The 26,542-nt window shown below is 38.9% G+C and overlaps 1 protein-coding gene across 1 annotated transcript in view; it reads left to right on the forward strand.

Moving 5' to 3' along the window:
* The window catches only part of LOC118857997 (antigen WC1.1-like), a 75,575-nt gene that overhangs the window by 31,170 nt on the left and 17,863 nt on the right, over positions 1-26,542 (forward strand). The window contains 6 exon segments of the mRNA XM_036768439.1: positions 13,096-13,410; positions 16,421-16,729; positions 16,832-17,146; positions 18,350-18,421; positions 18,504-18,818; positions 19,291-19,605. Of these exon segments, the coding sequence (XP_036624334.1) occupies positions 13,096-13,410; positions 16,421-16,729; positions 16,832-17,146; positions 18,350-18,421; positions 18,504-18,818; positions 19,291-19,605 (1,641 nt within the window).

The following is a 26,542-nucleotide window of genomic DNA, read 5'->3' on the forward strand; positions in this document are numbered from 1 at the left end:
TTTGCACAAAGCCAATGCAACCAAAAATTAAAATGAAAGCAGAAAACTGTAAAAAAATCTTTTTGCAACAAGTATCTCTCATAAAGTCCTTATTTCTCCAATATATAGAGAACTGAGTCAAATTTACAAAAATACAAATCATTCCCCGATTTATAACTTGTCAAAGCATATGAACAGGCAGTTTTCACACAAATCAAAGGTATCTATAGCTACTGGGAAAAAATGATCTAAATCACTATTGATCAAAGAAATGCAAATGAAAAACTCTCTGAAGTACCTTGTCACATCTATCAAAGTGGCTAATACAGCAGAAAAAGAAAATATTGGATGTTCAGGGGATGTGGGAAAACTGGGAAACTACTGATCCACCCAATCTAGAGAGTATTTTGGAATTATGCCCAAAGGACTATAAAAGTGTGAATACCCTTTGATCCAGCAATACCACTGCTGGCTCTATGTCTCATAGAAATCCAGAAAAGGGAAAAGGCCCTATTTGTGCAAAAATATTTATAGCAGCTGTTTCTGTGGTGACTAAGATTTGGAAATTGAAGGGATGCTCATCAATTGGGGAATGGCTAAAGAGCTGTGGTATACTATTGCAATGGAATATTATTGTGCTAAAAGAAATGACAAGCAAAATCATTTCAGAAAAACCTGGATGATTGACAGAAACTTATGCATAGTGAAGTGAACAGAACCAGGAGAACACTGTATGCAGTAACAACAATATTGTTAGATGAAGAACGTGAATGACGGAAGTATTCTCAGCAATACAATAATCCAAGACAATCCCAAAGACTAATGGTGAAGCATACTATCTTCCTCCAGAGAAAGAATTGATATTGCTTGAATACAGACTGAAGCAGGCTATTTTTCACTTTCTTTCTCTTATTTGTTTTTTCTCTTATTCGAATCTTCTTGTACAAAATGACTAATACGGAAATGTTTTACATAATTGTCCATGCGTAACCTATATCTGATTGCGTGCTATTTCAGAGAGGAGAGAGAGAGAGGGAGTAGGGGTAGAATTTGGACCTCAAAACTTTAAATTAAAATGGCAAAGAAAAAATGTGATTTGTCTTGCAGATATGAAGAAATTCCACCTAACTGCTGATCATTATCATTATTATTGTTGGTGAAGGCAGAGGAGCACCCCAAGCTTCATATCCAAGGCTTGATCCCTTTCCCACCAAATAGAGTTCCACCATCAATACACTTAACAGACAGCAAAGAAACACATTTATCCAAATCAGCAGCAAAACAGAAATTGGAGAAGGCAAACAGGAGAATGTAGAGTGTTTATAGAGTGAAAGAGCTTTCCAAATAAGAGACAAATTAACTTGGCTCAACCAAGAAAGTAACTCAGCTATGAGTTCTAGATCTCACCCATGGGGAAATCCCTGAAGATTCTACTGTAGCAAGTTGAGGACTGTGACATGGTGGAGACATACAGCTCTTCTCATGTCTTTCCAGTCTTTTACTTCAGTAACCAGATGTGTGATTAACCTCTTCCATCTTGTCCATTGAAGCTGGAAACCAAAAATGCCCAAAGTGAGCTGAAGCTTGAAGAGTCTCAAAGAGACTGTAGAAGGCTAAACCTCTGCTGTTCACCCCAATCTGTCTTATCTCTCATGTAGGTGAGGGCCTTCATCTCCACCACTAAGGAAGGAGTCCCAAGCTTTGGGACAGGGGTTACATATAAATAACTAAATTGAGATTCAGAAATATTGCCCACAGTCACACATCTAGTATACAGCAAATCCCACATTTGCCACTGCTCTCTCCACTACATTATACTGTTGAATGAATGAATGAATGGTCATTAATTTATCACTTTACATCAGACATTTACTAGTCACAGGGGATACAAATGCAAAAAATAAAAGTGTTTCATTTCTACTAAGAAAAAAGCACACATGGGGAGCCAAGATGGCGGCTGGAAGGCAGGGACTTGCCTAAAGCTCTCTGCCAGGACCCTCCAAACACCTATAAAAATGTCTCTGAACAAATTAAAGAACTGCAGAACCCATGAAATAGCAGAAGGAAGCAGGGCTCCAGCCCAGGACAGCCTGGATGGTCACTGAGTAAGATCTATCACACTGTTCTGGGAGCAGAGTGGAGCAGAGCCCAGCATGGGCCATAACAAGACCAACCAGACCAGGAACCTGGTGCAACTGGACCTAGCGCCCTGAATCAGGGAGCTGTGGCAGTTAACAGATTTCTCAACCCACAAATAGCAAAGACAACAGATTTGGTTAGTGGGAAAAAACTGCAGGGACAGAGTGAAAGGAGTTCATGGTCAGACACCACCCCATGGGTGGTGGAGGAGGTCCAGCTCTGAGGCTTCTTACAGAGCTACAACTTCAATTGCTTCTGGCCCCAGGCCCACCTGGTGGGAGGAGTTAAGTGGCAGATCAGAGCAGGAGTGCAGAGCCTGCTTAGTTCTGAATCCTGGTCTGGGTTGGAAGTTCTTGGAGGAGGAAGAGCTCTGGTGTGGCAGAGCTTGCTGTGTAGAAAAAGCTCTGAAAACAACAGCACAGCCCCTCAAAATTGGGACATAGTACATTTTACTCTACCCAACGAAAAACTCAAGGGTCAAGTAGTTGGCTGGGAACATGGCCAGGCAGGAAAAACACACTGAGATTCAGACTCAGACTTTAGAATCTTTCTTTTGTGGCAAAGAAGACCAAAACATACAGCCAGAAGAAGTCAACAAAGTCAAAGAGCCTACATCGAAAGCCTCCAAGAAAAACATTAACTGGTCTCAGGCCATGGAAGAGCTCAAAAAGGAGTTGGAAAAGTAGGTTAGAGAAGTAGAGGAGCAATTGGGAAGAGAAATGAGATAGATGTGGGAAAACCATGAAAAACAAGTCAATGACTTGCTAAAGGAGAACCAAAAAAATACTGAAAAAAATATTGAAGAAAACAACACTTTAAAAAATAGACTAACTCAAATGTCAAAAGAGCTCCAAAAAGCCGATGAGGAGAAGAATGCCTTGAAAGGCAGAATTAACCAAATGGAAAAGGATGTCCAAAAGACCACTGAAGAAAATACTACCTTAAAAATTAGTTTGGAGCAAGTGGAAGCTAGTGACTTTATGAGAAATCAAGATATTATAAAACAGAACCAAAGGAATGAAAAAATAGAACACAATGTGAAATATCTCGTTGGAAAAACCACTTACCTGGAAAATAGATGCAGGAGAGAGAATTTAAAAATTATTGGACTACCTGAAAGCCATGATCAAAAAAGAACCAAGATATCATCTTTCAAGAAATTATCAAGGAGAACTGCCCTGATATTCTAGAGCCGGAGGGGTAAATAGAAATTGAAAGAATCCACTGATCATCTCCTGAAAAACATCCCAAAAAGAAAATGCCTTGGAATGCTGTCACCAAATTCGGGAACTCCCAGATCAAGGAGAAAATACTGCAAGCAGCCAGAAAGAAACAATTTGAGTATTGTGGAAACACAATCAGTATAAAACGAGATCTAGCAGCTTCTACATTAAGGGATTGAAGGGCTTGGAATATGATATTCCAGAGGTCAATGGAACTAGGATTAAAACCAAGAATCACCTACCCAGCAAAACTGAGTATCATGCTTCAAGGGAAAATACTGATTTTCAATAAAATAGGGGACTTTCAATCTTTCTCAGTGAAAAGACCAGAGCTTAATAGAGAATTTGACTTTCAAATACAAGAATCAAGAGAAGCATGAAAAGGTAATCAAGAAAGAGAAGTCATAAGAGATTTACTAAAGTTGAATTGTTTTGTTTACATTCCTACATGGAAAGATGATGTGTATAATTCATGCAACCTCAGTATCAGGGTAGCTGAAGGGAGCATACATACATACATACATATATACATATATGCATATATATGTATATATAGACAGGGGGCACAGGGTGAGTTGAAGATATAGGGATGATATCTAAGAAAAATAAAATCAAATAAAGGAATGAGAGAGGACTATATTGAGAGAGGGAGAAAGGGAGAGATAGAATGGGATAAATTATCTTGCATAAAAGTGGAAAGAAAAGGCAGTGTTTTGGAAGGCAAGAGGGGGTAGGTGAGGGGGAAGGAGTGAATTCTACTCTCATCGGATTTGACCCAAGCAGGGAATAACATGCACACTCCATTGGGTATCTTACCCCACAGGAAAGAAGAAGGAAGGAGATAAAGAAGCAGGGACAATTGAAGGGAGGGGGAGGAGGTAATCAAAAGTAAACATTTTCAAAAGGAACAAGGTCAAGGGAGAAAATTGAGTAAACGGGGATAGGATAGGAAGGAGCAAAACATAGTTAGTCTTTCACAACATGAGTATTGTGGAAGAGTTTTGCATAATGATACATAATGATGTTGAATTGATTGCCTTCTTAGGGATCATTGCTGGGGAGGGAAGAGGGGACAGAATTTGGAACTCAAAGTTTTAAAAACAGATGTTCAAAAAAAATTTGCATGCAACTAGGAAATAAGATATACAGGCAATGGAAAATAGAAATGTATCTTGCCCTACAAGAAAGTAAGGGGAAAGGGGATGGTGGGGAGTGGGCTGACAGAAGGGAGGGCTGACTGGGAAATGGGGCAATCAGAACATATGCCATCTTGGAGTGTGGGGGGGGGTAGACATGGGGAGAAAATACTCTTGTGGAAATCAATGCTGAAAACTAAAAATATTAAATAAATTAATAATTATAATAAAAAAGAAAAGAGCACACATGTATAGGAGTGGTGACCAAGGAGGAGCATTTTGGTGGAAGAAGTCACTAGGATGGAGAGTAGAATCACAACAGTTGGATCCAAAAAAGGAGTGTAGACAAGGTGATTGAAAAAGTTTGAAATGAGGGAAAGTTTCATGGAAGAGACACCTGAGGTGGTTCTAGAGGGAAGAGCAGGAATTCAAGAAACAGATATATGAGGGAGGAAGTTCCAGGCATAGAGAATAATCTGTACTAGTGCCCATAACAAACTAAGAGGGCAGAATATGATGTGCAATAGCTAATCACCTTTTATACACACACACACACACACACACACACATATGCAAACATACTTACCAGTAAATCACTTTATTAGATAAAACATCAACTCTCTATTTTTGCACTCCCCAGCCTCATTATGGGCTTGTCTCTGCCTTCCCACTATTACACAAGGACTTAAGGTAGCTATCCCCTGGATAATGTTGCCCAAAGGCTCATAGAAAGTTTTTTTTTCTTAATTCTATTCTGAAGTCAAACTTTTGGAAAAGAAAAACAGAACAGGGTCTTAGGATTTGTGTAATGTAGCAAGTCACACAGGGCTCAATAAGACCCAATCCAGGGCCAGTGATGTCCATCATAGGGCCTTACATGGATTTAGCATTTGATACGTAGAAAATCCTTGAGTCCAATGCACTGTTTGCCTAGGGTCTTTTTGTTTGTATCCCTCAAAAGTCTACATTCTTCACTTCCAGCACTCCTGGTCCTAACTGAGGTTATTGATTTTCTCCCATCCCAAAATTACATCTTTTTTTTGGTCCCAATTGTGCATTGAAGTTAACTTTTTTTTTCCTTTTTCAAATGATGCCTTGGGTTGTATCTAATGAGAAGTGGTCCACTTAATATGATCAAATAAAACTGATTATATCGAAGATGCCCATTGATCTGACCCATGTAGTGCAGTGGGTGAGTGACCACATCACTGATTGTGACTGGATTTTAATTTTGCTGATTGGGAAAGTGACATGGACTCCACAAAGTAGTTAGAGTAATACAGATGTAGCTTTTTAACCCTCTTCTGAGATGCATGTCTCCCTCCAATCCTCAGAGATGGAATTTTCGTCACAAAGACCTCTTCTCTCATATAAGGTAATACATAGGGGTAAGAATTTAATTTGTTTTTGAATTTCAGGCTGTGGCAGATCAAGTCTCTGATACTGTCTGAAATGGTAAAGGGAGTTCCTATTGGCTCCCAGCACAGGTGGTGTGGTCAGGAGCTGAATCTTTATACTCCTCTGCTAATGCTGTATCTCCCTCTTTTAGTGCTCTGGGGTCTCTCAAGAGGAGTTGGTACTTTCAAGACAGCTCTAAGACTGGGGATGTCAGGATGGCCTTAGAGAGTCTTCATACTGCCCAGATGCTAGTTCTCCTTTTCTTCAATTTCCTAGTGACCAACTCTGGTAAGATTTTACTTTCCTTCTTCCACAGGGTCTGTACTATTAAGAGTTGGACTAAGTCGGACCGGGTTGCTGGGCTTGGGGAAAAATAATCAGTCAGAAAATCATAATACGATATTTACCATCTGTTTTGGGGAATACAAGGGAATTACAATTTGAGGGGTTATCAATTAGGTTTGGAGGGAGGTTATTCATTAGATAATCATATAAACCTAGAATTAGATGTTATAGTCCCCTACTGTGTCAGTAATGGTCTGAACTTTCATGTGACTTTTAATATGGCAGATTGTCAAGGAATTAATGGAATACCCGTTACTGCATAATTTAGGCTTCATTGTCCTGCTTCCTTTGGCCAGCTCTGGGATATTATCTCAGTGCCTCACCATCCTTCTAAATGACTGAAGGAAATTTCTTATCGTTGCCATGTGTATGAGTATATGGAAAGAAAGGCTCACACGTGAAGCAAGCAGAGAGTTGCCCTAACCAAGTCATTCTACCCATTAGCCAAAAGAGTCTTCGTTGAGTCTGTGCTGGCATGGCCTGGGCTGAGTAGCTGGAAGAGATCATTGTTAGTTTGTGAAATGACCTGCATGTTTTGTTTGGCCTCTGTGACCAGCAGAGGAGGAATACTGATATCAGCTACTACAAGATCTAAATAACTCTGTATATGTTGTCTATGTCTGAGGCCCAAACGTGGGTTTTACTTTTAAGACTTATACCACTCAGTTTCAGCATTCAGGAGGGCTTGGACCCCTCCTTTAACTGGAGTGTTTTGCAAATATTTTGCTCCAAAGGTAGTTTTGAACTCCTCTCTGTGGAATGAGTCCTCCCAGCATCTATGGGAGTGGTCAGTCCCATCAAGATTTTATAGATGATGAATTTGAGAGTGAGTAATGTCACCTGATGTCTCCCCAGAATCACTGAAATGGACAGAGAGGAGTGGAGCTGGGATCTGGCCAGAGGATTGGGAGTCCCTAAACTCCTCTAATTGTCCCCTAATTTTGTACTCCCAAAGTGACTGATTATAAGCTTCCTGTGAGTGCTTAAAATTTCAGTCTTTTTTGCATACCCAGCATTGTCAAGCCCTGTTCATAGTAGGTGCATAGTAAAGATGAATTCACTCCTTCGCAAGGGAAAAAACTGAGCAACTTACAAGCCCCTATTCCTTCCATAAAATAAACTCTTAGATACAGTGGAAACTAGCCTAGTTGTAGTCAGGAGACCTTGGTTCTGCCACTAGTAATTTGAATTTCAGGAAGTTAATTTCCACTTTCAACCTCATTATTCTCTCCTGTCAAAAAGAGGGTCTTGGAGGAATTTTCTCTAAGGAGTTTTCCTGCTCTGAAGTGTTAAATATTTCATGGCCCTCTCCCACCCTTTGTCTTGCCTCCCTACTGCTTCATCCCCTTCTCACTGAGAGGAAGGATACACATACTTTTTAGCTTTGGGATGTACAAAGCAGGCATTAGATGTATTCAGAAGGCAAGACAAGGTTGGATTCCCAGGAAAAATCTTTTTGATTACAACATCTATTAAGCACTTGCTATGTGCCATGGAAATGCTGAAGATACAGAGATACTAGGGGTGGAAGGGAAACACGCATGCTTACAAGTAAAGGCAAAATGTATGCAGGGTATCCTGACAGTAACTGTTTTTAGAGGGAGAAGAGTCCTAAGAATTGTGATGATCAGGAAATCAGGAGGTTTAGATGACATAATTTGAGGTAAGATGTGAAGGGATCTGGGAATTCCAAGAGCTGTTAGTAGATAAGGAGACCATTCCCAGTATGAGGGACAAATTGCAAAAGGAAGGTGATGGGAGATAGAATATTGTGTATGGGAAACAGAAAATAACCTAGTGTGACTATAGCACAGACTAAAGGAGGAAGAATAATCTGAAATAATTCTAGAAAGATAAATTGGAACTAGATTGGACAGATTGGAACTAGAAAGGTCTTCAAATGTCAAACAAAGGGGTTTGTATTTTATTCTAGATGTAAAAAGAGGGAGCCAATTGAGATTTTTGAGCAGGGTAGTGTCAAGGTCAGCCTGTCAGTGATTTAGAAGATGGACTGAAAGGGAAAGACTGGAGACACAGAGACCAATTTGGAAGTTATTGTAATAAGATGTCTTGTTGCCAGTGTAACAATAGCCTGGATTTTGATATGTTTGATTAATATTAAAAGTTTAGTTGATAAAACCCTTTCCTATGGTCCATTGTCCATCTAGTTTCTGATGGACCAAATGACACCTTTCAAAGGTTTCCAGGGAAGCTGATCCAATGGTGGCTACAATCCTTGTGAAGGCTCCCTAACATACGTGACTCCATTGTGTTTCATCTCATTTTCATCTTTACTTTGTAATCTGACTTCCAGCTGCATCATTCAACTGATAGAGCTCACTTCAAAGCAATAACTATCTCTTCACTGCCAAATCTCATGGATTTTTCTCATTTCTTGTACTTTACAATTTCTCTGTAGCCATTGACACTGTCAATCGCCATCTTCTCCTTGATGTTCTCTTCCCTCTAGGATTTCATGACATTGCTGTTTCCTGGTTCTCCTCTTACCTAGCTGACATCTCCTCAATCTCCCCCTGTTTCCCTCCCCGCCCCACCACTAATATTGATGTTCACCGAGTGTATTTGTGGACTTTCTTCTCTTCACTGTCTATACTATCGCCCTTGATGTTCTCATCAGCTTCACTGCGTTAAATTATCCTCTCTGTGCAGATGATCCTCAGATCTTTCTATTTAAGCCTACCCTCTCTCTGGACCTCCCTTCTCCCATCTACAACTCCCTATTGAACATCTTGAAGGAGATGTGTGGTAGAAACCTTAAATTTCGTATGTCTATAATTATCAATAATCCATCTATGCTCCCCTTATTTGCTTAGAGTATCACCTTTGAAGTCTAAGTAATGTATTCTTTCATCAATAATAAATTGAACTTGGTGTTTCTCCCTAAACCTTCCCATCTGTGTAATATGCCTATTACAATGGAGGCCATCACCATCCCCCACAGTCCCCTAGTGTCATCCTCAGTTCTTCTCTCCCTTTGCCCCATCATATGCAATCAGCTTCCAGGTCCTTTTGATTCTACTTTTCTAACAACTTTCATCCATACCCCCTTCTTCTTTCTGACACTGTGTTCCACCACTGTGTTGCAGGCCCATGTTACCTTATGTCTGAACAATTGCAAGAGCCTTCTGGTTGGTCACTGTCTCAAGTCTCTATTCCAGTCCATCCTCCACTCAGCTCTTACATTTATCTTCCTAAAGCACAAGTCTGATCATGTTACCTCCCCACCCCCAAACAATAACTTCAGTGGCTCCGTATTACTACTAGATTCAAGTATCAAACTCCGTATGATTCAAAATTTTTCGCATCCCAGCCCCCTCCTACCTTTCTGTCTTCTAATACCTTTCTTTCCTCCACATACTTTTTAATCCAGTGACATTAATCTCTTCTGTTCTTTCTAGAAGACATTTTATCTTCTGACTGTGCATTTTCACTGGTTCTCCCTATGCTTCTAGTTCTCTTGCTCTTCATCTTTATCTTTTGCATATTCTGGATTCACTGAAGTCCCAACTAGAGTCCTATTGTCTACACAGAAACCTCTTATTATCTGCCACCTTAATGCTAGTGTTGTCCCTCTGGTGATTATCTTTAATTTGTCTCTTTTAATTAATATTTTATTTTTCCCAATTACATGTAAAATTTTTTAGCTTTCATTTCTTGTAATTTTGTTTTCCAAATACTCTCCCAGCTTCCCTTTCCTCCCCCATCTTTGAGAAGGCAAGCTGTTTGCTAAAGGTTATACGTATGCAAAACCTATTTCCATTTCAGTCATTGCTGTGAAAGAAAACACAGAAAAACACCTAAAAAAATCAAAACCATAAAATAATAGCATGCTTTGATGTGCATTCAGAGTCCATCTGTTCTCTCTCCAGAGGTGGATTAAATTTTTTATCATGTGTACTTCAAAATTATCCAAGATCTTTATATTGCTGGGAATAGATAAGTCATTCACAGTTGATCGTCATACAGTATCATTGTTACTGTGGATGACATTCTCCTGGTTCTGCTCACTTCACTTTGCACCAGTTCATATAAGTCTTTCCAAGTTTTTTCTGAAAGCGTCCTGCTCATCATTTGTAACAGAATAATACTATTTACTGACCATCATCCACCACTACTTGTTCAGCCATTCCTCAATTGATGGGCATTTCTTCAATTTCCAGTTCTTGCCACAAAAAGAGCTACTATAAGTAATTTTGTACAAACAGGTCCTTTTTCTTTTTTCTTTGATTTCTTTTAGGTACAGATCTATTAGTGATTGCTGAGTCAAATGATATGGGCAATTTTATAGCCCTTTGGGCATAGCTCCAAATTGCTCTTCAGAATCATTTGATCAGTACACAACTCCACTAACAGGGCATTGGTGTCCCAGTTTTCCCTCATCCCCTCCAATGTTTATCATTTTCCTTTTATGTCATATAAGCCAATCTGATAGGTGTGAGGGGGTACTTCATAGTTACTTTAATTTGAATTTTTTTTATTAATAGTGATTTAGAGCACTTTTTCATATGACTATAGATAGCTTTGATTTTTTTTTTCCATCTGAAAATTGCCTGTTCATACCCTTTGACCATTTATCAATTGGGGAATGATTTTATTCTTAAAATTTGACTCAGTCCTCTACATATTTGAGCAAGTCTATCAGAGAATCTTGCTATAATTTTTTTTTCCTTTTTTCTATCTTCCTTTTAATCTTGGCTTCAATGGTTTGGTTTGTGTAAAAACTTTTAAAATTTAATATAATCAAAATGATTCATTATAAATTCTTCCCTTTGCCACTGATCTGATAGGTAATCTATTCTATGTTCCCCTTATTTGCTTACAGCATCACCTTTTAAGTCTAAATAATATATTCCTTTTGACTTTTTCTTGGTGTATAGTGTCAGGTGTTAGTCTATACCTATAAATAGTGAGTTCTTGTTTCAAAATTGTGGATCTTAGTGTTTAACAAATAGAACATTACTATGGTCAACTACTACTGTGTATTGTGTATTTAATTTATTCCACTGATCCACCACTTTATTTATTAGCCAGTACCAGATTGTTTTAATGGTTGCTACTTTGTGATACAGTTTCGGATCTGGTATAGCTAGGCCACCTTCCTTTGCATTTTTAAAATGTTAATTCCTTTGATATTCTTGACCTTTTTTTCTTCCAGATGAATTTTATCACTTTTTCTAGCTTTAAAAATATTTTTGGTAGTTTGATTGGTATGGTATTGAACAAGTAAATTAGTTGCAACAGAATTGGCATTTTATTACATTGGCTCATCCTATCCATGAGCAATTAATATTTTTCTGATTGTTTAAATCTGACTTTCTTTGTGTGGAATGTATTTTGTAATTGTGTTCATATAGTTCTTGGGTTTGTCTTGGCAAGTAGACTCCGAAGTATTTCATATTGTCTGCAGTCATTTTAAATGGAATTTCTCTTTCTGTCCTTTCCTGCTGGACTTTGTTGGTAATATATAGAAATACTGATGATTTATGTGGGTTTATTTTTAATCCTGCAATTTTGCTAAAGTTGTTAATTATTTAACTAGTATTTTTTGATGGATTTTCTGGGATTCTCCAAGTATATCTTCTTGCCCTCTGCAAAGAGTGTTAGTTGTGTGTCCTCATTGCCTCTTCCAAATCCATCAATTTCTATTTCTTTGCTTATTGCTATAGCTAGTATTTCTAGTATAATGTTGAATATTATTGTGCTCAAAGTGGACATTCTTGTTTCATTCCTGATCTCACTGAGAAGAATTTTAACTTATCCTCATTACAGATAATACTTGCTGTTGGTTTTAGATAAATACTACTTGCCACTTTAAGGAAAGTTCTATTTATTCCTATGCTTCCTAGAATTTCTAATATGAATGAGTGTTGTATTTTGTCAAAATCTTTCTCTGCACCTATTGAGATAATCATATGATTTGTATTTGTTTTGTTATTTACATAGTTAATTATACTTATTTTTTGCTAATATTGAACCAGCCCTGCATTCTTGGTAAAAATGCCCCATGCTCATAGTATATGAATAACTTTATGATATATTGCTATAATTTCCTTGATAGTATTTTATTTAAAATTTTTTCGTCAGTATTCATTAGGGAAATTGATCTATAATTTTCTTTCTCTCCTTTCACTCTTCCTGTTTTATTTATCAGTGCCGTACTTGTGTCATGAAAGGGATTTGGTAGGATTTCTTTTTGTCTGTTTTTCCAAATAGTTTATACAGCACTGGAATTAATTATTGTTTGGTAAAATTCACTTGTGAACCCATCTCGTCCTGGAAATTTTTAAAAATATTTTTTAATCTTTTATTTGGTATTTTATATTTCCCCAGTTTCATGTAAAATTAATTTTAACATTCATTTTTAAAACTTTCAGTTCCAAATTCTCACCCTTCCTCCTTTCCCACCCCCACATCATTGAGAAGGCAAACAATTCCATATAGGTTATACATGTGTAGTCATGCAAACCATATTCATAACAGTCATGTAGTAAAAGAAAATAGACAAAACTCAAGAAAAATAAAGAAGGTTTAAAAAAAGCATGCATCAATCTGCACTCAGACACCAATAGTTCTGTTTCTGGTGATGGATAGCATTTTTAATCGTAAGTCCTTTAGAATCATCTTGGATCATTGTATTGCTAAGAACCAGTAAGTCTTACCTGGCTGATCATATTACAACATTACTCTTAGTTGTACACAGTACATTTCATTTTCCATCAGCTCAGGCAAGACTTCCCATGTTTTTCTGAGAGCATCCCACTCATTATTTCTTGTAGCACAATAGTGTTCCATCATAATCACATACCATCATTTGTTCAGCCTAGGTGTTCTCTCAATTTCTATTTCTTTTCCAGACAGTGACAAAATCCGACTCGGGGGAGGAGAGGGCCGATGCTCTGGACGAGTGGAGATCTGGTACAATGGCTCCTGGGGAACAGTATGTAGTGACTACTGGGGCCCAGAAGATGCTGATGTGGTTTGTCAGCAGCTGGGCTGTGGCTCTGCTCTGCATGCCCCACTATGGGGTGCATTTGGCCCAGGAAATGGACCCATCTGGTTGGATGATGTACAGTGCAAAGGGACAGAGTCCTTTCTGTGGAATTGCTCTGCGAGGCCCTGGGGGCACAGTGACTGTAATCATGCCTTAGATGCTAGCGTCATGTGCTCAGGTAAGTGGGAAGGACATAAGATGGGGCTGGGAGTTCTGAGAACAGATATTGAGCTGAAGGACACAGAGCTTGAGTGTGCATATAAATGGAGCTTCCACAAGGCTGTCTTCTGGTACCAGGGAAGTTTGTAATCTGATCCTGGGGTCACAGAATCTAGAACTGAACATGAAATTAATGGTCATCATCCCACTGTCTTTACAAAGGAAGAAATGGAAGTCCTTGAGGTTATTGGAGTGCCACAAGGTCACGCAAACTAACAAGTATAATTTGCTGAGAAAATTTTGAACACAGGTCCTGTGATTCCCAGAATTACAAAGCAAGCTCTTCTGTCCTCCAGAGCTCTCTCCAGAATCGTGCTAGGGAGAGAGTATGTAGGGATTTGGGAACCTTTCTGATCTGCTTGAATAGACCTCGACCTTTTCTCGAGCTCTCCATGCCCTTCAAATTCCTGGCCAGACTAGTGTCTGAGATTTCTCTGTCTGTCTCACTCTCCTGACTTGAGCAGGAAAAACTGTCTCATCCTAAATTTTTATCAGGTTTTTTCTACTAAGATTTGGTCTGACACATTTTTATATCTGCTTAGAGGAATTTTTGAATGAACTCTGTGTGCTAATTCCTGTCATTCTGTCATCTGGACTCAACTTCCTCATCTGTATAGTTTTATCCTAAGGCATAAAGGTAGACAGAGGGAGATAGAGTCTCCATTCTAAAGCAAATAAACCTAGCAAATAAGAGTATACCAATTGTGAGTAGCAGAGATAAGGCTAACTGCAGAAGGTGGGAGAGATCTTTTAGAGCTGGTGCTTCATGCATGGATATTAATCATTTCCTCTAGTCATTTCTATCTCCATGTCGCTACTGTTCTTCTGGGTGAAGGTGGCCAATACAACTAAGATGCGTCAACTACATTTTCATAGTATAGCTCACAGAGATTGCTCTTGGGGCTCCTGCTCTAAGTACATTATTTTCTGATTATTTTAAAAAGGGAAGCTTTTCTGATGTCCTCTAAAGATGGTTTTCTGGCAACCAACAATATCATCTCTGTCCTCACCAGATTCCATCAACAAATCCACAAAGCTTCTGTTCATCATCACATCTATAAAAATCCCTGTAGCAAATATAACAGATGCTACATTCAAGTGTCAAAGAATCGTGGGCTCATTTCAGACTCCCAGATTGAGGAGAATGGTTTGTCCTGAGTCAGACTATCAAATCATAAAAAAACACTCACTGGTAGAAGTGATTACTTCCTTTCCAAGTCAGCTGAAATGTCATCTGTTTTCTGCTCTCTTTCCACTCCACTCTCTCTCTGTCCCTCTGTCTTTATGTCTCTTTCCTCTCTCTTTCTTTATCACTCCCTTTCCTTCCCCCTACCTTTCTCTCTCTCTCTGTCTGTTTTTCTCTCTGTCTCTCTCCCTGTTTATGTCTCTCTCTCTGTCTGTCTCTATGTCTCTGTCTGTCTCTCTGTCTCTGTCTCTTTCTCTGACCATTAATTTCATGTTCTCTGTCTCTCTATGCCTCAGTTTCTGTCTCTCCCTCTCTCCCTCTTTCTCTCTTTCTGCCAGAATAATGCTTGCTTTGCCTCAAAATTCACAAATCTATATATATGAATTGAACTTCATTGTATTGGCAATTGTATTTTAAACAAACAAGTTCTTTTCTATTCTTCCTCCCTGATTTCTTACTGTAAAGCTGGGCCCTCATGGCTTATCATAGTGTTAAAGCAGCGTGTGTAAGGTGGGACTTTTTGCTGTTCTTCTCTTAAGTGCCTTTAATGATTCTAGCCTGTGTTTGAATGGGGCAGATAAAGTGGGATCTTTTTGTCTTGGAATATTTCTCAGCACTGAGACAGTTGGGAGTCATTGATTTCATTGATTTGTACATGATGTGATACTGGGAATGTGGAAGTCCCCCACACCCAGCCTGGGTGAGGTCAGAACCCTCAGGGCTCCAAACAGGATATAATAGAGGGGAGCTTGGAGTTTGACTTTTGGGGCACACTCATGGAAGAAGTGTTGAGAGGCTGGTCCAGCTGTAACTGCCCCCCAGCTTTGCAACTCAGGTATTGGTGTTTCTCTGGTGATTGTGATGAATTGTGATTTGAATCAGAAAAGGTCTGTCTGTTGATGCTTGCAATTTCTGTTTGTATCAACCCCCTTGAAGTTCAGGGTGTTGATCTTTTCTCCCTGAACTAAGTAAATGATATTTGTATGTTGGATTAAAGTAAGATTGTTAACCCCTTAACATTGCTTTCCTTAGTAGAGAAGACCAAAGAACCTGTGTTGGCAGCTTTCTGTGTGTTGGTACCCTTACAGTAGGTACTAGCAGAGTGTTGCTACACCGTATTAAAATGTCCTTATTTCTTAGCGACAGATTCCTAGCTCTCAAACATTCCAGAAGTAGTAGGAAATTAACCATGAAAAATATGGAAACTGTTCTTGTAATATGGAGCGCAGGATTATAGAAACAACCTTAGACATCTCATAAATCTTTTTTAAAGTCCTTCAGGCAAATAAAAAATAGACTATTCTAAACATCCCTTATCTGAAAAAAGGAAGGAAATAAGATGAGCAAAACCCCAGAAAAATAAAAAAGAAAAGAAATCCTATTTAGAGTAACCAGGTTCTTGGAGTAGAGGAGATGGCTACTTCTCTAATGGTGAGATGTCATATGAGCTTAATAGTCCTCCTTGGGTGAGAGCCATCCATCCCCTCTGCTGTTTCCATATGCTTCTCTCCTCCCTAAAAGAGTGTCAGGATTGCATTTCCTTACAAAGGTCAGACATGCTCACCCAAAGAGTACCAGGATTTAAGCACCTTCCATTTCCTTTCAGGTTCAATCATAGTCAACATGCTTCCAAGGCATTAATTGTCATGTGCTCAGTTAAGGAAAGTTCCTTTGCTTCTTCTCCCTTGGGAATATGCAGGCAGAGTCTCACATAATTAATTGTGTCTTCTTTTCCTACCAGGGAAATCTTGGCATTCACTGGAGTCCTTTCTTGTCTTTCTAGGATTTGTCAAGCTGGTTGCTGGGGATGGGCCCTGTAATGGGAGGGTGGAAGTAAATTCTGAAAACAAATGGAGCACAGTTTGTGATTGGAATTTTACTCTTTCAACTGCCAAAGTCATCTGCGCTGAGTTACAGTGTGGGACTGCAGTCTCCGTCATGAAAGGAGCTCACTTTGGAAGAGGAAATGGACCCATCTGGGACAAAGAATTCCAGTGTAATGGAAGTGAACCGCTTCTGTCATTGTGCCCCACAGTACCCCTTCCACAGCGAAGATGCAGTCACAGCATGGATGTCGGAGTCATTTGTTCAAGTAAAACTTACACAATGCTTTTATCCTGCTCCCCCATTGTACTTGATACTGAGATTAGAAAGTCCCGATCACTTTGCTAAAGCGCTGTCTTCTTCTCCCCAGGGTACACAGACTTTCGTCTGATGAATGGAAGCTCCCAATGTGAAGGAAGAGTGGAGATCCAAGTTTTGGGGACCTGGAGAACTCTCTGTGATTCCCACTGGGATCTGGCAGATGCTAACGTTCTCTGCCACCAACTCAGCTGTGGTGTTGCCACAAAGCCTCCAGAAGATGTCCATTTTGGCAAAGGAAGTGTCCAGATTATAGGGGATACATTTTATTGCACAGGGACAGAGTCTCATTTGTGGGATTGTCCTGTGACTATTCTGGGGACTTCTCAATGTTCCAAAGGAAAAGTTGCCTCTGTGGTCTGCTCAGGTTAGTGAAGGGAAATCTCTGTTTTGGACTCAAAGCATATCTCTAGGTGATGGGCCAGTGAAAGCAATGATATGTGCAGGAAGGAAAAGGATAGAAGTGTCTACACACATCAACAGTCAGGTAGCCCTTTTGAGAATCTATAGGAGAGCCATCACATCTTTTCTCTGGTAGCAAGTATGAAGAGCCCTAACCATGTTATTGTCAATCATGTATGTCATTTGCACATATTTTCTTTATATATGCCATTATTCATGCCTGACTTTTCTTTGGGAGTTCGATCCCTCAACTACTTTAGAGGAAAATATAGACCGATGCTAATGTGTAGCACAAATAGTGAACAAAGAAATTGGCTCTGGACATTGGTAGGAAGGACAAAGAATGACCCAATCTAGACAGAGAGGACTAGGAATTGTCTAAATCCATGTGAAGATTATTTCCTCAGAGCAAAATTCTGCAAGGACAGAAGAGGTCAGAGAAGATCATAGACATGGGGATACTATTCAGTATGGTGTAGATGGGTGGGGCTCTAATTACATAAACAAGAGACCAATTATACTGAAATATAGTTATTTATATATGTCATTTATTTTAAAAAACAATATTTTATTTTTCCTAATTATGGGTAAAGATAATTTTTAATATTTATTTAAAATATTTTAAGTTTCAAATTTTCTCCCTCTCTTCTTCCCTCAACTCCCAAATCCTGAAGCAGTATTTATCAATATATTTTAAAGCAAATTAGTGTACTCAAAGGGAAAAAAAATTCCTCTTCTACAGTTTAGACATAAGCTGGTGTGAGAAATATGGTAGGGGGAAGCTACCCTATACAGTTCATAGCTGTGAAGCAGAGGTTGTAGCAGAGGGTGAGCAAAGCCTGAGGAAGGATGATCAGCTAGAAGTGCTGCCACATTTCTCTCAGAAACTCTTCCTTATAAAAGGTCACAGACTTTTTAGGGCATTCTGTGTATGGAGGGTGGAGTTGTGGGAGTGGAACAATAGAACTGTCAAGGAGAACAATTCTGTTTGACTTGGTAGAGCCCAAACCTGCCTTCTTAGACCAGGAAATCCTTTGTCCCTCCCTCACAATTTGCTGACCCTCTCTTCTCACCCAGTGCCTTTCTTCAAGGTATATATTTACCTTAATTATCCCCTTCCAAATTAAAAATTCCAGCCCTGGATTTGAGCTGTGTGCGCTTTTTTCAGGAAACCAGACACAGTCTCTCACATTCAATAATTCACAGTCTGAAAAGGAAAATGCAACTGTCCTATTTTCAGGTAAGAAAGAAAATTGGACAATCTGAGAAACTCTTCTCTGTCCTCGGGAAAATTTGCAATTAATCTGATTTTCTTTCTGTAGAAAATGGACAAGTTCGTCTGTTGAATGGAAGAGGTCCCTGCTCTGGAAGAGTTGAAGTCTATTACAATGGTACATGGGGGACCATCTGTGATGATTCTTGGGACCTAAGTGATGCCCACGTAGTGTGCAGGCAACTGGGCTGTGGAGTAGCCCTCGAAGTCATGGTCTCTGCTCACTTTGGACAAAGATCAGGCCCCATCTGGCTGGATGAGCTCAGCTGCTCTGGAAATGAATCCCACCTAAGGGAGTGCCCTTCCCTCCCCTGGGGTCAGCATGACTGCAGGCACAAAGAGGACGTGGGAGTCCTCTGCTCAGGTCTGGGCCACATACATCCCACTCACACTGAGGGACTGTGAGTGTGTGTGTGTATGTGCGTGTGTGCATGCATGCATGCATGTGTGTGTGTGTGTGTAATCCTCATACCTTCATTTCCCAGTACGGTGCTATTCACAGAATAGGTATACAATATGTTTCTGCTGTTTGAATTTACTTTGGTGGTTCACAGATACACACTGATTTTGAAAGTGTGAAACTGAGTAGTGAAATCACAGTCAAGGCATTCCTGTCTTTTTCATTGGGAGCAACAAGACATAGAGAAATGCTCAGAAATATAGAGCAAGTAATTCTGTAAAAAATAAAACAAAAACAAAAACTGGGTTCTGTGTCTATCCAGTGGAGACTCCCCAGCAGAGCCAGAGAACCTAATGCAATTTCAGAGGAGGAGACCCAGAGAGTATAGGAACAAATGTCCCATCTGATTTTGTCATACCTCCCTCTCCATTTACAGAATCCCTGGATTTCAGGCTGGTGAGTGAAGACCATAAGTGCTCTGGGTGGCTAGAAGTTTTCTACAATGGAACATGGGGTAGTGTTTGCTCCAACTCCATGGAAGACAACACTGTATCAGTGATTTGCAGACACCTGAGTTGTGGTTCCAAGGGGCATATTGAAACATTTTCTAGCTCCCGAAATGACTTGCAGGTTAGGTGGCTAGACAAAATCAACTGCCAAGGTCAAGAATCCTTCCTCTGGCATTGTCCTTCTCAATCTTGGGGACAGAATTCTTGTCAGCAGGGAGAGGAAGCCCTTATCACATGTGAAGGTAAGTACATCTGTTTCTTCTGTTTGAATCATTTTAATAGGATTATTATTATTTTTATTATTTTTTAGTGTAAGTGGATTCAATCTGTGGGCAAGGTTTAGATCCAAATTTATTTTGATGCATCCAAGGAAACAGCAGAAGAGACCTAGGTTCGTAGGAGTTGTGTGACATAGATCTCGGTATTTTTTTATTTTAGTTGCCTAAAACCTTGATGTGAACAAGTTGTGAATCAGTCTTTCTTTCCTTCACAATTCCTGTCCTCATAGCAGGAGATTAAATATTCCCTCAAACACCCTAACCTCCCACTTCTTCACCTTATTCGTTTCCAGAGACTTCCATCCAACTCAGAGATGCAAAAAGATGGTCATACTCTTGTTCTTGCTATCACCTACAAGTGTTCCACTTTTATGTATGTGAACTCTGAAACTCCTTTATCTGATAATAATTGATGGTCACTACACCTCTCCCTCTTCCTTACAACCCCCTAACTCTATTCTTCAATCTCACCAAGACCTCCACTCCTCAGCTGTTGCCAAGGTCATCATTCCTGCACTGGCTAAACTCTCCTCCTTGATTTCTTGGTGAACTGGTTCATTCCTTTTTCTATCTTCTTCTATTAAATCTCTAATCTGCCTTATACTATCACCAAAGTTGCCCTTCCAAGCCTCAGTCCTAGTTTATTGCCACTGGCTGTGCTCCTACTTAGGGAAACATGAATGAAGCTGGAGAAAATCATGAAACCATGCTGACTGAGTTTACCGCAAATATATTATATAATTTTACCTGGGTGCTACCTATATCAAGTGAATCTTTTTATGCCTCCCTAATTGATTCACTAGCCCACTCTCCATGGTGGCTTTTCCAAATGTTTTCATCCCTCCTCCAATCTCCTCTCCCCTTCCCTCTCATCCTTGTCTCATATTTCCCAGCAAAAATGAAGTCATTCATCACGCACTCCCTATTCTTCCCTCCACATATCATCTCACCCTGATACTTTCTGTCACTATCTCTTCCTTCACCCCTGCCTCACATAAAGAGATGACTCTTCTTCTTGCCAAGGCAATTCTTGTCTACTAACACCTCCTCTACCATATACAAAGATATTCCTCTCCCTAGTCTTTTAAAAAAATCCTCTCACTTAATCCACCCATTCCTGCTAGCTATCATTCTGTATTTTCCCTACCTATGATAGCTAAAAACCTTGTGAAGTTTACCTACTATATGTTCTTCCACTTCCTTTTGTCAAACTGTGAATGTGAATTGGATGAACCATCCCATAAAAAGGGGAAGGATAGCTGAATGGATTAAAAACCATAATCCTACAATATGTTGTTTACCAGAAACACATTTGAAACAGGGGGAAACACATAGGGAAAAGGTAAAAGGCTGGAGTAGAATATATTGTGCTTCAGCTAAAGTAAAAAAAAAAACCAGGGGTTGCAATCTTAATCTCAGACAAAGCAAAAACAAACATACATCAAATGAAAAGAGATAAGGAAGGACACTGTATCTTGCTAGAAGGCACCATAAACAATAAAGCAATATCATTACTTAACATATATGCACAAAGTTCTATAGCATACAAATTCGTAGATGTGAAATTAGGGAATTGGAGGTAGAAATAGACAGCAAAACTATACCAGTGTGGGACCTCAACCGCCCCCTCTCTGAACTTGATAAATGTAACCTCAAAATAAACAAAAAAAAAGTTAAAGAGGTGAAAAGAATTTTAGAAAAGACAGATATGATAGACCTCTGCAGAAAACAAAATGGGGATAAAAAGGAATATGCTTATTTCTCAGCTGTACATGGCACATACTCAAAAACTGGCCATGTACTTGGGCATAAGAACCTCACAATCCAGTGTAGAAAGTCAGAAATAGTCAATGCATCCTTTTCAAATCATAATACAATAAAAATTATTTGGAATAAAGGACCATGGAATAATAAACTAAAAATTAATTGCAAACTAAGTAATCTAATTCTAAAGAATGAGTGGGCCAAAGAACAAACCATAGAAACAATTAATAACTTCATTCAAGAGAATGACAATAATGACACAACATACCAAAAGTTACGGGGTGCAGCAAAAGCTGTTCTTTGGGGAAGTTTTATATCTCTAAATTCTCACATGAATAAAATAGAGAAAAAGGAGATCAATGAATTGGGTATGGAAGCGAAAAAACTAGAAAAAGAACATATTGAAAATCCCAAAATAACACCAAATTAGAAATACTGAAAACCAAAGGAGAGATTAATAAAACTGAAATGAGAAATATATTGAACCAATAAATAAAACTAAGATCTGGCTTTATGAAAAGATCAATAAAACTGATAAACCTTTTGTCAAGTTGATTTAAAAAAGAAAGAAGAAAATCAAATTACCAGTATCAAAAAAGAAAAGGGTGAATTCATCTCCAATGAAAAGGAAATTAAAACAATAATTAGGAGTTATTTTGACCAATTGTATACCCATAAATTTGACAACCTTAGGGATGTGGATGAATAGTTACAAAAATATGAATTGTCCTGGTTAGCAGAACAGGAAGTGAAATACCTAAATAACCCCATCTCAGAAAAAGAAATTGAAGAAGAACTCAATGAGCTCCCTAGGAAAAAATCACCAGGGCCAGATGCTTTTACATGTGAATTCTATAAAATATTTTAAGAACAATTAAATTCCATGCTTTATAGACTATTTGGGTAAATAGGTGAAGAAGGAATCCTATCAAATTCTTCTTAGGACACAGATATGGTATTAAAACCCAAACCAGGAAGAGTCAAAACAGAGAAAGAAAACTATAGAGCAATTTCCCTAACAAATATTGATGCAAAAATTTTAAATAAAATAGTAGCAAAAAGATTGCAACAACTTATCATGAGAATAATACACTATGACCACATAGGATTTATTCCTAATTCAAGGCTGATTCAATATTAGAAAAATTATCATCATAATTAATCATATCAACAACAAAATTACCAGAAATCATATGAATATCTCAATAGAAGCAGAAAATGCTTTAGAGAAAATACAACATCCATTCCTATTAAAAACATTAGAAAGAATAGGAATAAATGGAGTCTTCCTTAAAATTTTAAGTAGCATCTACCTAGAACCACCAGCAAGAATGATATGTAATGGGCATAAACTAGATCCATTCCCAATAAGATCAGGGGTGAAACAAGGATGTCCATTATCACCCCTATTATTCAATTTGCTACTAGAAATGTTAGCTGTAGCAATAAGGGAAGAAAAAGAAATTGAAGGAATTAGAATAGGCAAAGAAGAAACTAAGTTATCACTCTTTGCAGTCGATATGATGATTTACTCAGAGAATCCAAGAGAATCAAGTAAAAAACTATGTGAAACAATAGAAACTTTAGCAAAGTTGCAGGATATAAATAAACCCACACAAATCCTCTGCATTTCTATACATTACTGACAAAGCCCAACAGCAAGAGATAGAAAGAGAAATTCCATTCAAAGTTACTGTAGACACAATAAAATATTTGGGAGTCTACCTGCCAAGACAAACCCAAGGCCTGTATGAACACAATTATGAAACACTTTTCATGTGAATAAAGTCAGCTCTAAACAAATGGAAAAACATCAGTTGCTCATGGTTAGGCCAAGGTAATATAATAAAAATGATAACTTTACCTAAATTAATTTACTTATTCAGTGCCAGACCAATTGAACTACCAAATAAAATAATAACAAAATTCATCTGTGGAAGAACAAATGGTCCAGAATATCAAGGGAATTAATGAAAAGAAATGTTAGTTAAGGTAACGTAGCCATACCATATATTAAATTGTAGCATGAAGAAGCAGTCATCAAAACTGTTTGGTACTGGCTAAGAAGAAGAGTAGTGGATCAGTGGAATTGGTTAGGTACACAAGATGCAGTAGTCAAGAACTATAACAATCTAATCTTTGATAAACCCAAAGAATCCAGCTTCTGGGCTAAGAACTCACCATTTCACAAAAACTGCTGGGAAAATTGGAAAATAGTATGACAGAAACTGGACATAGACCAATATGTTACACCATACACCAAAATAAAGTCAAAATGGGTTCATGATTTAGGAATAAAGGCTGATACTATAAGCAATTTGGGAGAGCAAGGAATAGTTCACCTGTCAGATTTATGGGAAACGGAAGAATTCATGACCCAACAAGTGATAGAGAGCATTATAAAATGTAAAATGGATCATTTTGATTAGGTGAAATTGAAAAGTTTTGTATAAACAAAGCCATTGCAACAAAGATTAGGCATCAAGCAGAAGACTGGGATAAAATCTTTACAACTCTGATAAAGGCATCATCTCTAAAATATACAGGGAACTGAGCCAAATTTATAGGAATACAAGTCATTCCCCAATTGAGAAATGGTCAAAGGATATGAACAGACAGTTTTCAGAGGAAGAAAGTAAAGATATCTATAGTCACATGAAAAAATGCTCTAAATCACTATTGATCAGAGAAATGCAAATCAAAACAACTTTTAGGTACCACATCTCTCCTGTCACATTCCCTAACATAACAAAACAGGAAAATGATAAATGCTGGAGAGCATGTGGGAAAATTGGAATGTTGCTGGTGGAGTTGTGAACAGATCTAGCCATTCTGGAGAGCAATTTGGAACTATGCCCACAGGGCTATAAAAATGTGCATACTCTATGACCCAGCAATACCACTCCTAGGGCTCTATCCTAAAGAGATCACACAAGGGGTAAAGGGATCTGTATGTACAAAAATATTTATAGCAGCTCTTTTTGTGGTAGCAAAAAATTGGAAATAAAGGGGATGCCCATCAACTGGGAATTGGCTAAAGAAGTTGTGGTATATGAATGTAATGGAATACTATTGTGCTATAAGAAATGTTGAAGATGCAGACTTCATAATAACCTGGAAAGAACTACATGATATGATGCTGAGTGAGAGGAGCAGAACATTGTACTCAACTACAGACATATTGATTCTGCGATGACTAACATTGATAGATTTGGCTCTTCTCAGCAATACAAGGTTCAAAGACAGCCCCAAAGGTCTCATTATGGAAAGAGCTATTTACATCTAGATAAAGAATTATGGAGTATGAATGCAGGTTGAAGGAAACTATCTGCTCTCTTTTTTTCCTATATCTTTTTCTTTGTTTTTTTTTCTTCTTATCTTGATTTACTCCAGTGTTCATGGATCTTCTTTACAACTTGACTATTGTGTAAATATATTAAATGCAAAGGTATATGTAGGACATATATCAGATTCCATGCCATCTTGGGGGGAGGGAGGAGGGGAGGGAGGAGAAGAAAATTTGGAACTCAAAAGCCTGTGGAACTGAGTGTTGTAAACTAGAAATAAAAAAAATCTAAAAAAAAGAATTTGGGTGCTATACCATTTGGTGCATATATGTTTTGTAGTGATATGACTTCATTGTCTATGGTACCTTTTAACAAGATATAGTTTGTCTATCTCATTTAATTGGATCTAGTTTTGCTTTTGCTTTGTCTGGGGTCATGACTGCTACCTCTGTTTTTTTTTTAACTTCAGCTGAAACATAATGGACTCTGCTGCAGCCTTTTACTTTACTCTACATGTGACTCTTTGATTCAAGTGTGTTTTGTGTAAAGAACATATTCTATGATGCTGGTTTTCAATCCACTATGCTATATGTTTCTGTTTTATAGGTGCTCACTCACTTTCATGCTTATTTCTTGATGTTTAACTCTATGTTAAAGTCAGTCTCTGCTATCATGGTGGAAGGGACACTGTCTGAAATATCAGTGCTCTCTTGGCCTGTAATCTGGTCTAAGAGTGACCACAAGTATTCTTTTCTGCCCTGGTACTCTGACTAGGTCCTGGTCCCACGTGCCTGGGAACTCTATTGTGTTGCTTCACCTTGCCCTAGGACTGTGACCTGGAACTGAGTATGAGCAATTAAACAGGATTCTGCAACCAGTGCCAGCAAAGAGTCTCTTATAATCTCCTTCTCACCATTTGTCCAACCCTCTTATCATCTGTGGGCTGAGAGCTCCAGAAGACACTGTCACAAATTCAGTTGCCCCCAAGGCCTGCTGCTGGCTAGTGTTGGGTGTGGCCTGCTACTTGCTGCCTTGTGCCAGGGCCTGAGGCCTCACTTGCAGGTGTGGTAGGCACTGGACTGCATTCCCCTCTTTGCCTTTTGAGACAGAAGTTTCCTGCTAACCTTTTAAGTTGTCTTGGGCTGGAATATTGTTTCACTCAGGGCTTTTTTTGGCTTTGCTGCTCCAGAGTATCTTTTGAGGAATTATTTTAAAGTTGTTTGGAGGGCAATTTGGGAGAAGTTGTGTAAGTCCTCGCCTTTCCTCCACCATCTTTGCACTGCCTCTTCAAAGGTGACCAATTCATCTTGTATAGAGCTTGTTTGTACAAAGTTAATGATCCCTATTAAAGCAACTACCATGGGCTAGGCACTGTACTAAGCCCTGGCGATAACAAGAAAGACAAAAAAGGAGTGCTTGCCTTCAAAGAGCTCAAAGTCTAATGGGGGAGACAACATAGAAACAGCTTTGTGCAAACGTGAAATATACAAGAAGGAAATTGACTGCCCAACCTCAGGTCACTACACAGGTATCTCAGTTCATCACTCTCTCTAGCTGGGGCTCTCAGAGATTCACCACTTCCAAGCTCAAGTATAACAGGGGATTCTGCTTCCTTTCCAGAGAAAGACAAACTCCGACTCAGAGGAGGAGAGACCCCGTGCTCTGGACGAGTGGAGATCTGGCATGATGGCTCCTGGGGGACTGTATGTGATCCCTCACAGGGCCTAAAAGCAACTGGTCATGTGGTGTGCCAGCATCTGGGCTGTGGCTCTGCTGTGACTGCTGTGCGAGGGGCTCCATTTGTCCCAGGAGAAGGGATCATGTGGCTGGTACAGTGCAGAGGGACGGAG

This window comes from Trichosurus vulpecula, chromosome 7, assembly GCF_011100635.1.
Source record: "Trichosurus vulpecula isolate mTriVul1 chromosome 7, mTriVul1.pri, whole genome shotgun sequence".
Taxonomy (NCBI): Eukaryota; Metazoa; Chordata; class Mammalia; order Diprotodontia; family Phalangeridae; genus Trichosurus; species Trichosurus vulpecula.